At 34.6% G+C, this 18,243-nt stretch overlaps 1 protein-coding gene across 3 annotated transcripts; it reads left to right on the forward strand.

Annotated features, from left to right (window-relative positions):
* The first annotated feature begins 930 nt into the window (after window positions 1–930).
* Window positions 931–7,886, forward strand: LOC7483599 (exonuclease 1). 3 transcript variants are annotated; one of them, XM_052445148.1, is made up of 14 exons: window positions 931–1,210; window positions 1,689–1,808; window positions 2,467–2,590; window positions 2,753–2,890; window positions 3,018–3,227; window positions 3,410–3,584; window positions 3,679–3,752; window positions 4,572–4,701; window positions 5,166–5,359; window positions 5,463–5,517; window positions 5,619–6,127; window positions 6,221–6,269; window positions 7,264–7,483; window positions 7,574–7,886. In XM_052445148.1, the coding sequence occupies exons 1-14, from the start codon at window positions 1,050–1,052 to the stop codon at window positions 7,653–7,655; spliced, it is 2,241 nt and encodes a 746-aa protein (XP_052301108.1). In that variant the 5' UTR covers window positions 931–1,049; the 3' UTR covers window positions 7,656–7,886. The 3 variants fall into 3 exon arrangements, with proteins under 3 accessions (XP_052301108.1, XP_052301109.1, XP_052301110.1); XM_052445149.1 differs by having other exon boundaries at window positions 7,294–7,483; XM_052445150.1 differs by having other exon boundaries at window positions 7,297–7,483.
* The last annotated feature ends 10,357 nt before the right edge of the window (window positions 7,887–18,243 follow it).

The following is an 18,243-nucleotide window of genomic DNA, read 5'->3' on the forward strand; positions in this document are numbered from 1 at the left end:
TAATTAAGAAATTAAAATGGTATTTTAATTTCAATACCGTATTTTGAATAATGAAAAGAAAGTGGAATGAACATCAAAATTTAATATTTATTTTTAAGGATTAATAATGATTAAAATAATTATTTTTATTAAATATATATATATATATATATATATATATATATATATATATATATATATATATAGAGAGAGAGAGAGAGAGAGAGAGGTGATTAAGATAATGGCAGTGAAATAACAATAAATATATATTTTTTTAAATTAAAGTCACTGATGGTTTGATTTTTATTTATAAAAATAACAAATTAAAATTTTGTAAAATATAAGAAATAAAACTGAAACCGGTTTCAACCGACCGGTTTCAGTTCAGTTCGGTTATTTTATATTCAAAACCGAAACCCAACCCATCAGTTTTGGTTCGATTCAGTTATTTTATATTAAAAACCAAAAACTATATTGTTTTTTGAGATTTTTTTTGGACTTTCTAATGGGTTTTATGACGGGCTTGGTTTTGGTTCGGTTCGATTTTTTTGATTCGGTTATTTTATATTTTTAACTAAACTGGTTCGGTTCGGTTGAGATTTTTTGATTTCAGGCTTATGAAACTGAATCAAATATTTTTTAAAATATTCTAATTAGTTAATCAATTTTTTTATGATTTAATTTTTTTAATTATTTTTTTTAATTTTCTTGATTTATCGATTTTTTTTTTCACACCTAGTATTATTTAATTAATGAGTTCCACTGCTCGCCACCGGCCTAGTTTTCATAGCCCTCAAGTCATTCAAGTCCTCCAATGAACGACAGGTATTTCAATAGCCCTTCCAACTTCACAGTTCACACTTTTCTGCTCTCAACCGACAAGTCGTGCAGAAAAACCCAAAAATACACTTTGACGTCCAAAAATAAAGGTTCCCGCCAGCACCAAAACATTTAGGCGCATAAAGGTGAATATTTTGATAGCTGAAACACCAGAGCAAAAAGAATTACGTCATTTTTAATTAATTCTGGGTTTTGGGGGGTGTCAACAAGGGTGAAGAGCAGAAGAGAAAATGGGAATACAAGGGCTTTTACCTCTCTTGAAATCAATAATGGTACCAATCCATATTAAGGAATTAGAGGGCTGTTCTGTTGCGGTTGATACCTATTCTTGGCTTCACAAAGGTGCCTTGTCTTGCAGCACTCAGCTTTGCAAAGGATTACCCACTTCCAGGTTCCTCTTTCTATGCCTGCATTTTCGATTTTTGTAATGACCCAGTTGAAAAGTTTCGAGCTTTAACCTATCTGAGCAAGGGTTTTCTTTTTCTTTTTTTCCTTTTCTTTTAATCTAAATAATGGTGACAATTTTGATTGAATTGGGGTAATGGGTTTTCTTGATTTAACGTGTTACCTTTTTTTGATTGAAAAGCTTGATATAGCCATGAAGTTGCTTTGGTCTTATTGGATCATTGCGAATTTTTTTTTTTTTTGAAATTTCAGCTCTTTTCTTTTCTGATTTTCTGCTGAAAATCAATTTAGGAACACCAGAGACTTGGTGTTAAATTTCTTTGACATTCTTGGTGGAAAGCTAAAGTACAAGTAATGGATATGTAACGTCTAATTGCTGTCTTCCAAGGAAAAAAATGGTGAAAGAATTATGTATTTCTTATGCGTTTTTATAAAATGGTTGCATTTTGTGTCTGGTATTTTAGGCACATTGAGTATTGCATGCACAGAGTAAATTTGCTGCGGCATTATGGTGTTAAGCCAATTTTAGTCTTTGATGGAGGTCTTCTGCCAATGAAGATTGAACAAGAGAACAAACGTGCAAGGTATGTTACATATCTTTTAACATCTCAGTTTTGCTTTCGAATTGACAATGCTATAAATGCATAAGCTCAAGCGCTTAAAAACTTACTGAAAACAATACTTCCAGCCGAGATTGGCTAGAAGTATTCCTTTTGACTATTTGAATGTTTTGACTGTCAGGTGTCAGTTGTGCAGTCCTATATTTGTTGTCTTTGGTTTAGTGAAATATTTTTCTTCTTCCAAATCTTGTCAACAATTGCTTCTCTTGGAGTGTAAGTTGGTAATGTCTGTAGTTTTTCTCTGGGTACCAATGCTTTAAAGTGTCTCTGTTTTCTATGTGCTTATGGTATGTGGTTGTATAGATGGGGAGCTGAAAATGTTTGTCTTCTGTCTGTAGCTGTTTAATTTTCGTGTTTCCTATCTGGTGAAAACACTTCCTGACACTTTTATACTTTTCACTTCCTCTTATAAAAAAGTTTTCTTCACTTGATGGCCTACAGTTCTGACACCAGACTGTTTCCCCTCTTAGCCTGATCGATTTTAAACATTTGTTAGTTATATCGCACTGTTTAGTCTCACTTTTAATATGGATTTGGGACTTGTTTTGACATTCCACTGGCCAAAACATGTGATCATGCAAAACTGCTAACGTTGAGATGTTATGCACTCTAACAAATGCAGGACAAGGAAAGAGAACCTTGTGCGTGCTATTGAGCATGAGTCAAATGGAAATTCTGCAGCTGCTTATGAGTGCTATCAGAAGGCTGTTGATATTTCCCCTTCAATTGCGCACGAACTAATCCAGGTAGAAACTGTATATCATGGAAGACGAGTTCTCAAATCTATTTGCAATCAGATTTTTAGCATTCAGGGAAGCAAAGCTCTCCATCTTATCTGCAATTTCATTCATGGTTATTCTTAGTTCTGCTGATATTAACACCTCTATTGATGTGATTGCATGTGAAAGGTCTTAAGGCAGGAGAATGTATCATATGTTGTGGCCCCTTATGAGGCAGATGCCCAAATGACCTTCTTGTCGGTATGCAAACAAGTGGATGCAGTTATCACCGAGGACTCTGATCTAATACCTTTTGGCTGTCACCGAGTGAGTCGTTTTAGCAGTGGATTGTCTAAAAAACTTCTTGTTATTGTTGCTCTTTTACACTTATGTTGAATCCTGCACTCTTTTCATCCCTAAGACGCTTTAACCATTCCTTTCCTTCTAAATTCAGATTATTTTCAAAATGGACAAGTATGGGCAAGGAGTTGAGTTTCAGAATTCCAGGCTTCAACAGAACAAGGATATAAGTTTTGTGGGTTTCACAAACGAAATGCTTCTTGAGATGTGCATTTTCAGTGGTTGTGACTATCAACAATCATTACCAGGAATGGGACTGAAAAGGGCACATGCATTAATTACAAAGTTCAAAAGCTATGACAAGGTGAATTTATTGTGCGTGTAATAAGAAAAGTTTCCTTGCAAACGAGCAGGATGTATATCATATTGTGATTGGATGCTAGAATTCATTTGTGACTTTTTCCCTATTACTCAAGTGCTTTAATTTCTGTTCAGTAGATTTTTATTATTTCTGCAATAGACCAATTGACGATCAATGCCTTTTAGGTGATCAAACATTTGAGATATAGCACAGTGTCTGTTCCTCCACTTTATGAAGAATCATTCAAGAAAGCAATATTGACTTTCAGGCATCAACGTGTTTATGATCCTACTATGAAAGATATTGTACATTTGTCTGACCTGCCTGACAATATTGGCAATGATTTGGAATTTTTGGGCCCATATCCTTCAAACAGAATTTGTCACTATTCTCTTATTCATTCAACTTTTTATTTATTTTTGAAGCTCTTTGGGCTGTACCTTAATGTGAAATACATTGATACCGCAACAGATAGCTACAGGTATAGCAAGAGGGGATCTGGATCCGTTTACTCAAATGCCATTCCAGGTAGCTTCTTTGTCTACATTTTCTTTGTTTTCATCTCTTCTTTCTCCTCTTCTTCAAGTTTCAAGATTGTAGATGCTTCTTCTTTTAGACCATGGATTTAGTCAACTTATTTTGGTAGTTAGCAGCAACTCTTATTTATTTCTGCAACACCTAAAATGCTCAGATAGTATTTTGGTAGATTACTGTTGTTACATATATTGTATGTGGAATGGCCAATGATGTTGCTTAATTAACAAAATCAGGAGAAGGAAAATTAGAGAGATCAACAAAATATACAAAATCTAAGTGTTATAACAGATGAGTAGCCTGCATTCTTGATGTTCACTTGCAAATGCAAAATTATCCACTAGATGCAGTCCACTAAGAATTAAAGATTTAGAGCATCTGCAACTGTTGCTGTTAGGATTTGACCTGCTTCTCTGACTGGTAAAATTCTATAAGCCCTTGGTTCAGTGCTCTGGAGTTTCTCATTTAAAAAACTGTCAACCAAACTTTAATTTGGCGTACAGACAGTTTCCTTTTTAACAACAGTGAAGATATTAGTTGAGGAACTTAGATATAGAAAAAACAATGAATTGACTATGAAATGAAGGGCTTCAGTGAGCTATTCTGTCTTCTGAAAATGACATTATAACATCTCAATTACATGATTTCCAATTGCATTTCTTTATGGCTTGTTCTATGCGGTGATACTTCCTATCAGGGATTTTCTGCTGAGTATTTTTTTCCCTCAAGGAAGAGAACATAACAAACTAACACTTCGCTTAGCATCTCAATATTGCTAGCAGTGTTTTTCTTAAATTTTAGTTTTCTCCGCAGTTACAGGGAGAAAGTAGCAGTTCTGTGCCGGTACCTAATGTAACTCCCAAATGCAAAAATTATAAACTGGAAAGTGGAAAGAAAAAGCTAGATTTGCCTGTCCAGAAGAATCTGCTGACTAAGTACTTCTGTATCCAATCAAAGAATTTTCTGTAAGAGTTGGCTAGATGATTTTGGTTTTCATATGTATATACTGAATATTTTAGAAAGTGAATTGGAAAATTATTACATACTTTGTTTTAACTGAAATCCACTGCAATTATCATGTACTAGATTAGTTGCCCGTTGAATGTTTTCAAACAAGGGTAAAAGATACAGGGGATTTTAATTTTTGGCCAATCATTGTAATGCTTCTCATCTGTCCCGCTCTCTCTGTGTTTATACGAGATGTCTTTTTAAGTTGTTTGTGATGGTTCTACCTCCATCAAAGGTCTGGCATTGAGGTGCAAACAGATGTTGTGCCTTGAGGTTATGGTAGAAAAGGGCAAGGCTTCTAAGATGGAATTCTGGATGGAGATGATATATTTATATGCATAATGTGTTTTTGTGTATGCATAAATCCTATTTCTTTCTAGTTTTCCTTAATGCTACAAGGCTTTTCATCTCTGGAAGCAAAGAGAAACTTCAGAGCACCTCAGTTGTCACCTACAAGTCCAAGTCTAGTGATTCACACTTCTTCGAGTCCCAGCAATAATGGTAGTGAGGAGGCTGCTTCTTGTAATACCAGCTGCTCTTCAGCATCCTTAGTTGTCTCTAAGAGTGACAGAAACAACCTCCACAGCAACAATGTGAGTAATGCTATAAGAGATGATAAATTCAATTGATGTGATTTGGTTTCAGTTGAATTCCTTTTCTTGTCTTTATTTATAATTTCGGAAGTTCCTCCTGCAGGTGGAAAGTTGTTTTCCAGATGGAGTTCATGAGTTTATGGAGTCTCCAAGTCCTGGTAAGGATGAAGGAAATAGCTTTCTTCATAGTTCATACAGGTATAAATTGTCGAGTTAAGTGAGCATTTAGTGCTTACACGTGTATTTTTGAAACATGAAGGCATGGTGGATGAGAAGGGGCCTCCTGAAAGTATTTTGCTACAACAAATTGGTCATTCAATGCGTGGACCTTGTCAAGCATTACTAAAGGAGTGTAATAATGAGAACGCTCCAATTTCTGTTGAGGGGAAAACAAGAACAGAGAACAAAAGGGTCATTGTTAGGAGTCGTTTCTTCAAGCACAAGTCAATGAACAAGAATGGCCAAGACAATAAACAAGAAATGATCAGAGTCAAGGATGATGTTGCCAGTGATACGTTTGAAGATAGCATCCTTGAGGGATCTGAAAATAGAACAGGGAACAGAGAGATCACTATAAGGAGCTCTTTTTTCCAGCACAAGTCAGTTAATGAGAATGATCAAGGCAATAAACAAGAAAAGCTCTTAGAAAGGGATGATTCAGCCAACAATATTTATAAAGATTTCATTCTTGAGAGCCCTTCTGACAATAAATGTTCAAATGGCATCATGATGAAAAGAAAGACATCCCCAGATGACAATGTTCAAAGAGTAGGCGCTTTCACCTTTCACCTTTTTTTTTCCATTTCATTTTCAAAATATATCTATTAATACCAGGACTCCTTCATCGTTTTGATTGTTCAGAACATGGAAGTGAAGCACATGCGCACAGATGCATCTCTTCCTGATGATGGTATGTGTTATTTATGAGATTGCTTTCCAGAATTCATTCTGAAAATAACTTTTTGTGCATTGACATGAAATCCAATATGGATTTGCACAGTAATATTATGGTAGGCATGGACACAGTAGTATAATGGTATGCAATATCAAGATGTCATTCAAACACAGACCTACTTAAACTGGGCATCTGACCAAATATCAATTGGAATCAAGAAACAAATTAATCATATCCATTTGTTCTTTTTGAAATCTCAGATGAATTAGATTTCAAGTTAGTTTACTCAACCATGGAAAGTACAATTTTTTGAGTAAGGCACCTTTCTTTTTCATTGAACTGTCAATTGATTACTTATCAAGCTTATCAAACTAATTATATGCCTTATATTAATTTTTAGGCCAACATGTGATAGCTACTTTCCTCTCCCATAACTGCAATTGTTATATTTAAACTGTCATCATCATATAATGCTCTGTTTTGTTTTTGGAAGCTTAATATGGCTTCTTAATACTCATTGAGGCATATTGAATGAAGCACGCATACACACTAAGATTTTGTCAATACCTGATGCGGTATAAAAGGTCAAGGTATTCAGATATAATTGCCTGGAAGTTATTTAATACTTTTACGGGTAAATTTATTTAATTTAATAATCAAGTCTTTGTTGTGCCAAATGATATGTTAATATATACTGTAGTGATTGACACCTCACCTCACCTCTTTTCCAATTCCAGTCCTCAAAACAATACACATAATGAAAAATAATGATTCACAGTCAGACATATTGAGTGCATGCATGATATGTATCTTCATGTAAGGACTTGTGAATTGCGACTCTTTAGGCATAAAAGATGAACCTGTATGCATTGGGTTAGGTGTTGAATATACATCAACCATTTGTTCATTCTCTAAAAGTAACAATTTTTTAACTCAAAAGAAACCATTTCATGTTCATTTCTTTCCTTCCCTTTTTTTTTTCTTGCCTTTTCTTTTCATCACTGTTAAGGTTGCGATCCTCACCTCAAGGAGACATTAGCAGGGACGAAACTTGAGGAACGGAAGTTTGGATCTGACATTTCACATATAAGCCATTATTCCAACATAGCAGAGAAATCAATGGAAAGTTTTATTTCTGTGATATCTTCATTTAGATACAACTCATCTGGTTCTCGTGCCAGTGGACTGCGAGCCCCTCTGAAAGACATTCGGAACACTTGTACCAATAGGTAATATATTTCTTCCTAATGCTGAGTTGTGTTGTGCTATTAAATTTACGCAATTTCTTCATCTATGATGTGTCTTTCTTTCCATGGAAGGTCGAATAATGCCGTTGATTTTAGCCAATTTGCTTACATTCCAAAGAACCAGAAGACCACAGTAGCATCTCTAAGACGCTGACTTTTGGAAAACATGTGAAGAGAAATGTTAATCGGCTGAGGATCGTGATGTATTTCGAACATAAGAGCTCCACCGTCTATTCCTTCATTCTGAATGTTTAATTGTTAAGCTTCTTACTATTTTTTTTTTCCTTTTATATTCCTATGTTGTCATCATCATTGTTATAGTATTGATATTTAGAACTGCCTCTAATTTAGGTGGCGTATATGTTTAAGGCTCGTTTTGGATTTATTTGAGGCCTTTAGTTGCATTGATATCCGTACAACCTGTGCCCTACGCATGATACTGCTGCAAGTTGGGATGCTGACGTTCAATATTTTTTCTTCCATCTAATATGAACATTATTCTGTTCACAAATATTTATAGGGAATCCGATTACTCTAGTTATTGTCTGGTGTTATCTTAACATGTATAATGGATTTGTAAATCAAAGTTTGTAAATATATATTATCAAAAATCCTAACAAATCTTATAAATACTCCTAGAAAATGAGTAGGAGGAGAGAAAAAGGTGAAGAAAAGATTGATAGAAAAACTCTTAAATGAATGTTTAAGAGCCTAGCATAAGGATTTCCACAACTTAGAGAGTAACAAATTTAGGAAACAAGGAAATAGAAAAGAAGGAAATAAAGAGTAACACAATTATTGTTTGAGTTTTAGCTTGCATAGAATATTATTTTTTTATTTGTTTGATTTTATTTGGAGTTATTTGTTAATGTTGCTAGATGTTTAAAATATGCTTGGATGTTTATATTAAACAAAATATAGTGATATAAAAATTTGACAGTAGGGTTATTGATTTTATTTTATTTTGGCTGGTTAATGTGTTTTTGGTTCCAAGGCATGGTTTGGATTCCAAGTATTTAAAGAGTTAGTTTTGAATTAAAATTTGATGTTTCTTAGGCTATTTTAAGTTGGTAATTTTGAAATTTGAAACCTATTGCATGATTTTGATATTATTTGTTAGTTTTTTTTTTATTCAAACTTGTTTAGGTATGGTTGTGTAACTTGTTAGAACAAATAAAGCATATTTTAGAAGTAAAAAATTCTAGTTTTGGAGGATTGATATTGTGCTGGGTTTCTGGGCTATTTTTGGGTTGTTGGGCGGTGTTCTTCGTGTTCCTAGAAAGAACATTGTCTTAGCTCCATGATTTGACTAGTTATGGTTATATTCTTTACACAAAATCCTTTGGGAGACTTTAGTAGTCAATAATCTTGGGTTTATTTGCATCAATAACATGTTCTTAGTAGGTTTTAACCCTAGGGTTTTAGTTTTGAACTGAAATTTATTTTGACAAAATCACGGTGTTTGAGTGATAATCGAAATGCATGAATGTTAGATTATTGATGGCTGCATGCTTTCTAACATGCCTATGTCCTTGGTTTGTTTATATATGGTCTAATTTGAAATCTACATTACTGGGTTCATGATGAATGTTCTTCGGTGTTCTTTTTTTTTTTGGGTTTTGATAAAAAGTCTGAGTTTTTATATTTTTTTTAAGTTTAATTTCATTTTGGATTCTGGTATAGGTTTTGGTTTGTTTTTCAGGTGAAACTAGTGGACTTTGGTTCGGTTTATAGTCGAACTAAAAGTTTTGGGTCAACCCGGTCGAGTCAAAATCAGGTAAAAGGTTAAAACCTTATTTGGCTGACACTGTTTTTGCTAAAGGTTTTCTTTTGGCTTAAGAGTGTGTTTGGCAAATAACTCATAAGCCTATTTTAACAATTTTAGTTTTTTTAAAAAATGAGTTTTGCAAAACATGGCCTTTAAAAAAAAAAAAATTATATTTGTTGCATACGATCTAATCCTTACAAAAAAAAATTGCATTTTATTCATAAAAAATAGAATTTTTTTAGCATTGTTTTAGAATTTATTTCTTTATATTTTTTTGGGAATTTAAATATGTTTGTGAGATTTTTTAAGAATTTGATCACTATTTCAATAACTCTAAATTTTTTTCATCTAAAAATTAATGGTCAACATTCTGGTATAAATATTGGATTTATAATTAGACTGATATTTAAATATCAAGAATTGATTACAAAATTCTTAGATATTTTTTGAATATTCACTAATTTTAATTGAGAGTATTTTTCACCATAATATACGAGTTGTGGAAAACGCTTTTACCTTTCAGGATAGGTGAATCCTGTCAGGGCACCTACATAGATTCTTCCTATAAGGATTTATTTGAGCATACGAGCCCATAATAAATTTGAAATGCTAGTTTTGTTCATGAGCGTAGATCTTTGTTTCGAGCCATAGACGAACCACCAATTAGGAATCCATCAAAGCCTTTAAGCCACATTCAGACCATACAATGCAGCTTACCTCAGGTAAGGTGTATTGGGGGTGCTAATACCTTCCCTTGGTATAACCATCCCCTTACCCAGGAATTTCAAATAAGACCAGTCCACTCGGGTCTCCTAGTGACCCTAAACCAAACTAGGTGGCAACTCCTTGACCCCCTGATGTCCTGCTATGTCGTGCGCGCACGTGCGACAGAATGACGACTCCACTGGGGATCTTCTATTTTTTACAGTATTGGACCAGACTTTGAGTGTTTTATGTGATTTGATATGTTGAAATTTTCACATTTGGCTTACTTTTTTATATACTTATTTATGTTTTAGCATATTTTATTCTACTTATGCATGTATATTGGATATGGATGAATATCTTCATGCATCACTAGTCCATTTGTGATATATTGCTTTGGAATACACACACTTGGAAACTCTAGGTTTGGTGTGAGAGTAACGACTTACCCTATGACTTTCAATCAGGGTTTAAGTTCGTGAAACCATTCAACTTTTTGTAGAGTGCTTGGACTGATAATGATTGGTATACGTACCATCCCACTACCTACTAAACCCCTATATTACCTTCACAAGGGTAATCATTGGGACAACAAGAGACTTTTTTAAGACTAGATCGTACTTACATCAATGTCTCACATAAAAGACATAAAACTTGCTTGTAGGATGTATGTTCTACAATTAAACACTATTGCATTAAGACATGCTCAACTCTAAAAAACATTTTGAATTGTAGGACTTAGGACTGATAAAATGACCACTATTAAAGAGATGACCTTTGTTGAATACGGGTTGGATTCTGAATCCCTATAGCTATTAGAAGAGGATTGTCTGATATTGAATGATAGTAAATCACTATCCATCAGAAATATGAGTTGCTCCAGAAATGACTTGAAGAAGCTCATATCACACATGAAAAGCATCCACGAGGATGGGTTTTTGAAGAAATATGAGAGGATGGTGGAAATCACAAAAGTGTCTATGCAGAATTCAATAACTAAAGCCTTGATACATTTTTAGAACCACGAGTACCGGTGTTTCACTTTTAGAAATGTAGACGTGTGTTCTATTTTGTAAGGGTATGGTTTACTGACTGAATTCCCTTAAAATATATACAAAGTTTACTCCAACCAAAGGTGTGACAAAGTGCTAATTGAATTAACCAAATTGATCAGAGTTCTAAATCATAATAAGATATTAGAGAAAGTCCTAATGGTTAGAAATGGAAGATGATTTAAGATGTGCTCGTGAGGAAAAAGAATGACTCTAGATATGTTAAAGAAAAGAACATAATACATGTTTTAGGAATCTTCGAGTTGGTTTTATTTTCAAACCTCACTAGAATAATCAGTTTAGAGGCAACCACAATTTTTGTTGTATATAAAAATACTAGATAAATCTCATTGTGGTGATACTAGTAGAAACTATCTTGGCGCTCAACCATTGTAGGAGGGTTGATAAGGGATCGATGAGATGTTGTGAATAAAATATTGTATATACAGCTGATTAGCCATATTGAAACCAAGAAGCTGGTATTAAACAACTTCTAATGGTTTAGTTAAAAACCACTAGAGATAGTTAAAGAAAAGGAGTGGAAGGACCTGAGCGAGGAAAACTAGAAAGTAAAATTGCAAGGAACCCTATAAAAAGAAGTGGAGTGAAAAGCCCTGTGGATGAGAGCAACAAATTGCTTGATGAGTTGTGGGCAAAGACAATGGATGCCTCTGATTGGAGTGACTGGATATGTCAGCTATGCATCCGCTTTGGTTGTAAAGCAACTTAGAGGCATATAACATGTGTCAATGACAACTGAGTTATCCCAATTCTCCAGGTCATTCAAGGACCAATCTATTTTGGAAGTTGTGGAGAACATCAACCAAGTTTGGAAGCTTCTGATATTAGTAAAAAAGGAATTAGATGGTTTGAGAGATCCAGTTACTAGTGAAAAATATCCAAAATGGATAAATCCATCATTAGTCACCATCCTCGTGACTCTTGGATTTGAAGTTGAGACTTCACAAGCTATTGAACCAATTAAAAGAAATAGGATTAACAAGGAAGAAGAGTTAAGAGAACAATTGGAAAAGCTCTAAATAGAGGTGGACGCCAATAAAGCCCTCAAGATATCCTTTGAGGAGCAACTCCTTACTGAGAGAAATTGAGAAAGTTTGTAGAGCAACAATTGGAGGAAAAGGACAAGAAAATCATGTTCTTAAAAAAGCAATTGAAAGAAGAAAAGACAATTAGAAACCAAACTGAGGAAGAGCGAGGAGAATTGAGAACACATTGGATGCAAACCAATACTGAGCTAGAGGCTTTGAAAACCAATTTCAATGATTGCCAAGAAAAGGCTGATATGTCTTCAAGGACCCAAGCTGAGTTAAAAAGTCAGATTGAGCAGTATGAAATGCTTTACAAGAAGCATGTGATGCTGGAAAGTGAGCTGGTTGAAGCTAAAGCTAAAGAAAAAGCTGTCGGGGTCTTTAAAACTAATTTAGATAATAAGAAAAATGAGATCAACCTACTAGAGAAGAAGCTCAATGGGAAAAAAAAAGCCAAGGAAAAACATTTGGAAGAGAAGAACGAACTGCTCGAGTGTCATAACCAGATGATTGACACCAACAATAATCAACTGAATAGGAACGTGTTACTCTTGGAGAACATGAGAAATATGGATGAGTAGTTAACCAAGCCTCTGTATATGCCTGAAGAATCCACCACAATGCCTAGCAGGTTGAAAGGGATGTCAATCGATATCAATAAAGTATGGTTGGGACTAATGCTTTTCTTAGGGACATAAAAAATAAAGGTTTTGCCTTTCTTCCTATAAACGATGATGATGAGTAGACTAGCTTTCAAATGTAAAAGTTTTCATCAAGTATTAATGAAAAGGTCTTAGACCTAACCTTTTGAGCAATATTTCTTTATGATGAGTATATTTTATTAAGCATTGGCTCAGATTAAATTGTCTCGACAACTATGAAAGGATCAGAACCCTATCCGTTTATATAGGAATGGTGGCTATGTATTAGCCTAAGGTATAGCTATTCAATATCAAATATACATCATCAAGCATAATCATAAATCCATATGCATTTATAAATTATAGAATGTGCATGGTAGATATTTAAAATATAGGTTCCCTTGCTAGAGTCTATAATACTAGGCTTCATAAAAATATAGCAAATGAAAACGGGGCTCACCTTGAAGCCCACTACCAAAAAAAGTTGGAAGATGTTAAAAATAATATGGCTTATATAACTAGTTTACTCGAGTAATTCCTACGAGCGTAGTCTAGGGAAGGGACATCCAGTCAGTAGCCAATCATGTTACCGCCGCTAACAACTCTAGTTATCCTCGATTCACAAAACTTGAGGGCAAATCCTGCTACTAGACCACAAGGAACAACGAGCATTCTAATGACTCACTTGATATACTTACTCAAGTGTCGACTATAATAGATTTAACAATGGAGGGATCCTACGGGGTTAAATCCTCCAATCTTCTCGAACAAGAAAAGTGGGTTGCCCGAGAAGAAATATTGAGGGTTGTTGAGGAATTTGACGTCTATGATCTTGTTAGAGCAGTTGGGATATGCTGATGTTAAATGTAGTGGTGCTCAAGAATTTTAGGGTGCTAAAATTTGTCACATATATAAGATTGAAATGCCCTAATGTGCACATGAGGTCAACTGTAAACAAAAATGGTAGAAGTCATATGCAATGAGAAGTTGCTCATCCATTTCTTCCAAGACAACTTGATTGGTTATGTGTTAAGCTGGTATATAACCTTGGATAACACAAGGGTCAAGAAATAAAGTGATCTTGCTAATGTTTTATTGAAATAACATATTCAATATTAACATCGCTCCATACCGAACGAGTTTAATGGTGATGGACAAAAGCAATAAGGAAACCATAAAAAAGTACACCTATATGTGGAAAAACAATGCAATGCATGTACAACCACCTTGGAGAAAGAGATGGTGACTCTATTTACCAATACTTTAAAGTTCTCATATTATGAGCATATGATGGGTAGCTCTACCCAACATTTTTATGATGTTGTTGTTATTGCTGAGAGAATAGAATATCCTCTTGTAGAATATTGAAACCTACCAAGAAGAAGGGGTTTACTAGGAGGAAAAAGAATGCTAAAGTGAGTAATGTGGAAATAGGGTATAAAGGTAAGAAGAATTACCAAACCCAAAGCTATCAGACCCCGTTTTCTCAAATATCCAGTATTAACTCTGTTAAGCCTCTTATGATAAACCAACATACTAACCCGCTAGAAAACCAAGTCGAAAACAATCCAACGAGAGCATACCAAAGAAACCAGGAACAACTCTCACCTCTACTTAAGCCCTTAGGAGAAATATATACAAAATTGCTAAGCATGGGTCATGTGGCCCCTCTTCTATGTCCACCACTGAAGTCTCATTTCCCAATTGGTACAAACCAAACCTAACCTATGAGTACCATGCCAATAACCCTAGCCACAATATTGATACTTGTTCAACATTCAAAAGAAAGCTCTTGCAATTATTCAAAGCAAGATGAATAACCTTTGAAGATAACCCTAACATCAATTTCAACCCCTTGCCTAATCATGCTTCCAATAATAAAGGAGTAAATGATGTGAAGTTTGGAAGAAAGAAAGAGAAGCTTTTAAGGGTAATCATGGATAAGTTGTATGACATGTTAATGCAAGTAAGTTATTTGCCAATAAAAAATGAATCAGGTTCAAGAAAGAGTGATAATTTTTATAGGTTCTACGAAGTAATAGGACATGACATTGATGAATGTGAACAGTTTCACCATAAGCTAATACAAATGATGACTTGTGGTCTGTTACAAATAGAGAATGAGGAAAATGATGATACCGTAGGCATGATAAGTTTTCAAGGGAAGAAAGCATAAATGTGTAGGCTTCAACATACCGAGAACAATCCATCGAAGCTCGTCCTAACAAGGCATGTCGTTACCTATAATGGGAACTATAATGCATTGCCTTATAATTACAAAAATTCTCCCAATATTGAGGGTCATGCTCCTATGTTTCAGACTAAGATTGATGGATTAACTTGAAATGGTAGGTGCTTTACACATAAAGAACTAGAAATGAAATGAAAAGCTAAAGGCAAAGAGGTTGTAGATGCCATCAAAGAGATGTAAATAAAAAAAACTTACGAGTGAGAAAAAAATCGGTGAACTCCTGAAGCTGATGAAGCATAGTGAGTATAGTGTGGTAAATCAGCTGAAGAAAATCCCTGCCAGGATATCCCTGATGTCTCTTATCCTAAGTTCTGAGCCACATTGCAATACACTGCAGAAAGTATTGAACGAGGCATATGTGCCCCAGAACATGACCCAAAGGACTATGAAGTATCTAGTCAAAAGAATCAATGCGACAAATTACCTATACATCACTAAAGACAAGCTCGATGTTAGAGGAACGAGTCATAATAAACCTCTGTACATCACTACGAGGTGCAAGGATTGCACCATTGACAAAGTATTGGTGGACAACAATTTAGCTTTAAATGTACTCCCAAAGTATGTGCTAGATGAAATGTCAGTTGATTCAACACATATGCTGCAAAACACCATAATAGTTAGGGCTTATGATAGTTTCCTAAGGCAAGTGGTGGGGACCATTGAAATAAAGTTATCCCCGCAAGTGTTTTTAGTAACCTTACAAGTGATGAACATCACACAACATGTTATTAGGAAGGCCTTGGATACACGCCGCTGGCACCATGACATCATCCTTGCATCAGTGTTTGAAGTATATTATGAATGGAACATTGGTAATAGTTAAGGTCGAAGAGACCTTATCAATGGTATAGAACGCGACGGTTCCCTATATAAAGTCAAAGGGAGCGGAGCAAAGATGGAAATTTCCATGCTTTTGAAATTGTTAATACAAAATGGGTGCCAAAAGACACGGTATTGAGAAAACTGGTAATTTTTGAAGCCACAAGAATGGTGGCCAAATATTTCTTAAGGCACAGATTTCTTTTCTAGTATGATTCTATCTCTTAAAATCTTGAGAGGATAAGTCTGATACGGTTGAAGACTACAAATAAGAGATTTGTGCTTGACTTTAAGCCTTAAAAGAGAGACTATTAAAGAGTTGCCAATATTAAACGAGAAAAGAGGAAGAGATTGCCATCCCTCTAATTTAAGTATCATTCCCTAAGGCTGCTTGTGTAATGCACTCTGAAGATATGATGAATGTCTTTACCCAAGGCTTGACTATTATAGGCATCAACATATTGGAACATGATAGCAGTAAGGTTAAGAGCTGTAGTGAGAAAGGAAAGACTATGGAAGGAGAAGAGTTGTTACTACTAGTAATTGTTCATATCGTAGAAGAAACATCTGTAAAGAGTTTCATGGGAAAGTTAATATATGGTTTTTGTTGTAGTTGAGCCTTTCTTTTTTATCAATGAGATCATGTATTTTTGCAATTTTTTCCACCCTTTTATCTTTGCAAAATACATACTTACACTAAAACACCTTCCGCTTTCAGGAAATCTGAAAGCGGATCATCCATAAAATCACGAGCACATTTCACTGAGAATGAATGGCCAAATTTTGATGACTACACAATTGCAATGGAAGAAAATGAATGGGAAGAGGATGATGTAAAAGAATTTGCTAAGCTAGTAGAACAATCAGAGTGAGCTTGGAAACCAGAAAAAAAAAAAGAATTAGAGACAATTAATGTTAGTATGAAAGATAATTGAAAATAGGGACTCTAATAACTACTAGATAAAGGGAAAACTTGATCTCACTACTACACGAGTATGTCGATGTGTTTGTTTGATCCTACGCAGATATGTTTGGTTTAGATACTAACATTGTAGTGTATAAGGTGCCATGAAATGAAGTATACCTATGAAGTAGAAACATGATACAAGGCAATTATAGAGAGGTCGTGTAATCTCTTTTCATACTCAAGCACTGACATGTCATCATGTTAATGTCAAAAACTTATGTTTCTTCATTTTTCGGTGATATCTAGAGTAAACTTGATTTTCAAAATTAACTCTAAAATCACCCCACGTCCATAACCCGGTGTCCCTCCTCAACTGTATTGTCTCCCACCATAACCATGCTATATCAGACAACAGTTACATGTCATATCTACCCTCAATTCATCTGGCACCTTTATCTAAATTAGAGTTTTCTCTATCTTTCTAATTCATCTGCCAGTAATTTTTTACATCCTAATCCCCTAGGAAAGGCTCATAGCTCATCTCTTTCATGCTCTTTACAATTTATATCAAGGCAACTACATTGTTTGTAGGTGTCATAACCACTGGAGATGGTGGCACTACTAAGGCTACTGGGCTGCAAGGGTCAGGACATTATTAATATTTTCCATTATTAACCTCACTATTTGTGCAATAAAAATAGGGTTAGTATACAAAGCAGGGGCTCTCATAAGTGATACCCAAGCTTGTCTGGAAGTGGTATCATCTAGGAGTCTAACTGATCCATCCCATCTCTTCTAAATGGAAGTCGATGGCGCATAAGAGGCAATATCAGCTAGGGGATCCTCCTCTGACTCTTCTCAAGATCTACATCCCGATCTCTCATCCTCGCTCAAGAGGGGTCTATCATAGTGCCATATCTCATACGAACCATCCTCAAACAATTCAACATATAAAAATTTTCATAATAGTTCCTGAACCCATACCAAGGCTTTGATACCAACTATAACATTCTTCATAAACACATGCAATCATTACTTAATTTCTCATGAATATTACAACTTTTAGAGTGATTTTTTTTCTTTGGATATATATCGAAATTTCAGCAGAGTCTCTTTTATACCGGGAGATCCGAAGTTATCGACAAAGACTTGTTACACTTCAATATTCAACCAATTCACATTTCAATCATCCTGGACTCATCTCATCACAACTTCACACATCACATTCATCATATTTTATTATGGTTCACCACATGCATATAATTATCAATACAAAATATTCAAATCTTTAACTAATCACACACTAATTATCTAGGATACGATAAAAGAACTAATATGGCATTATAAGTTTACTTGATTAAGTTGAGTTCAAATTACATAAACCTTGGTATAATTAATACTTAAATACATAACTCATTACAAAACAAAAGGTGCATTTAATACAAGTTTTGATCAAAGGTTGTCCTATAAATATTTGTCATCCTATTCAAGGTTGTGAGGTAGCTATATTTAATTTATAAATATCAATTAACCTTATGACATGTAAA

This window comes from Populus trichocarpa, chromosome 11 (genome assembly GCF_000002775.5).
Source record: "Populus trichocarpa isolate Nisqually-1 chromosome 11, P.trichocarpa_v4.1, whole genome shotgun sequence".
Lineage (NCBI taxonomy): Eukaryota > Viridiplantae > Streptophyta > Magnoliopsida > Malpighiales > Salicaceae > Populus > Populus trichocarpa.

What these genes read in the sequence shown, in the direction of transcription:
- LOC7483599 (XM_052445148.1), top strand. Translation starts at nt 1,050, where the DNA reads ATGGGAATACAAGGGCTTTTACCTCTCTTGAAATCAATAATGGTACCA. An exon ending in TGCATCTCTTCCTGATGATG is followed by an intron (nt 6,270 to 7,263) that starts GTATGTGTTATT and finishes ATCACTGTTAAG; the next exon opens with GTTGCGATCCTCACCTCAAG. An exon ending in CGGAACACTTGTACCAATAG is followed by an intron (nt 7,484 to 7,573) that starts GTAATATATTTC and finishes TTTCCATGGAAG; the next exon opens with GTCGAATAATGCCGTTGATT.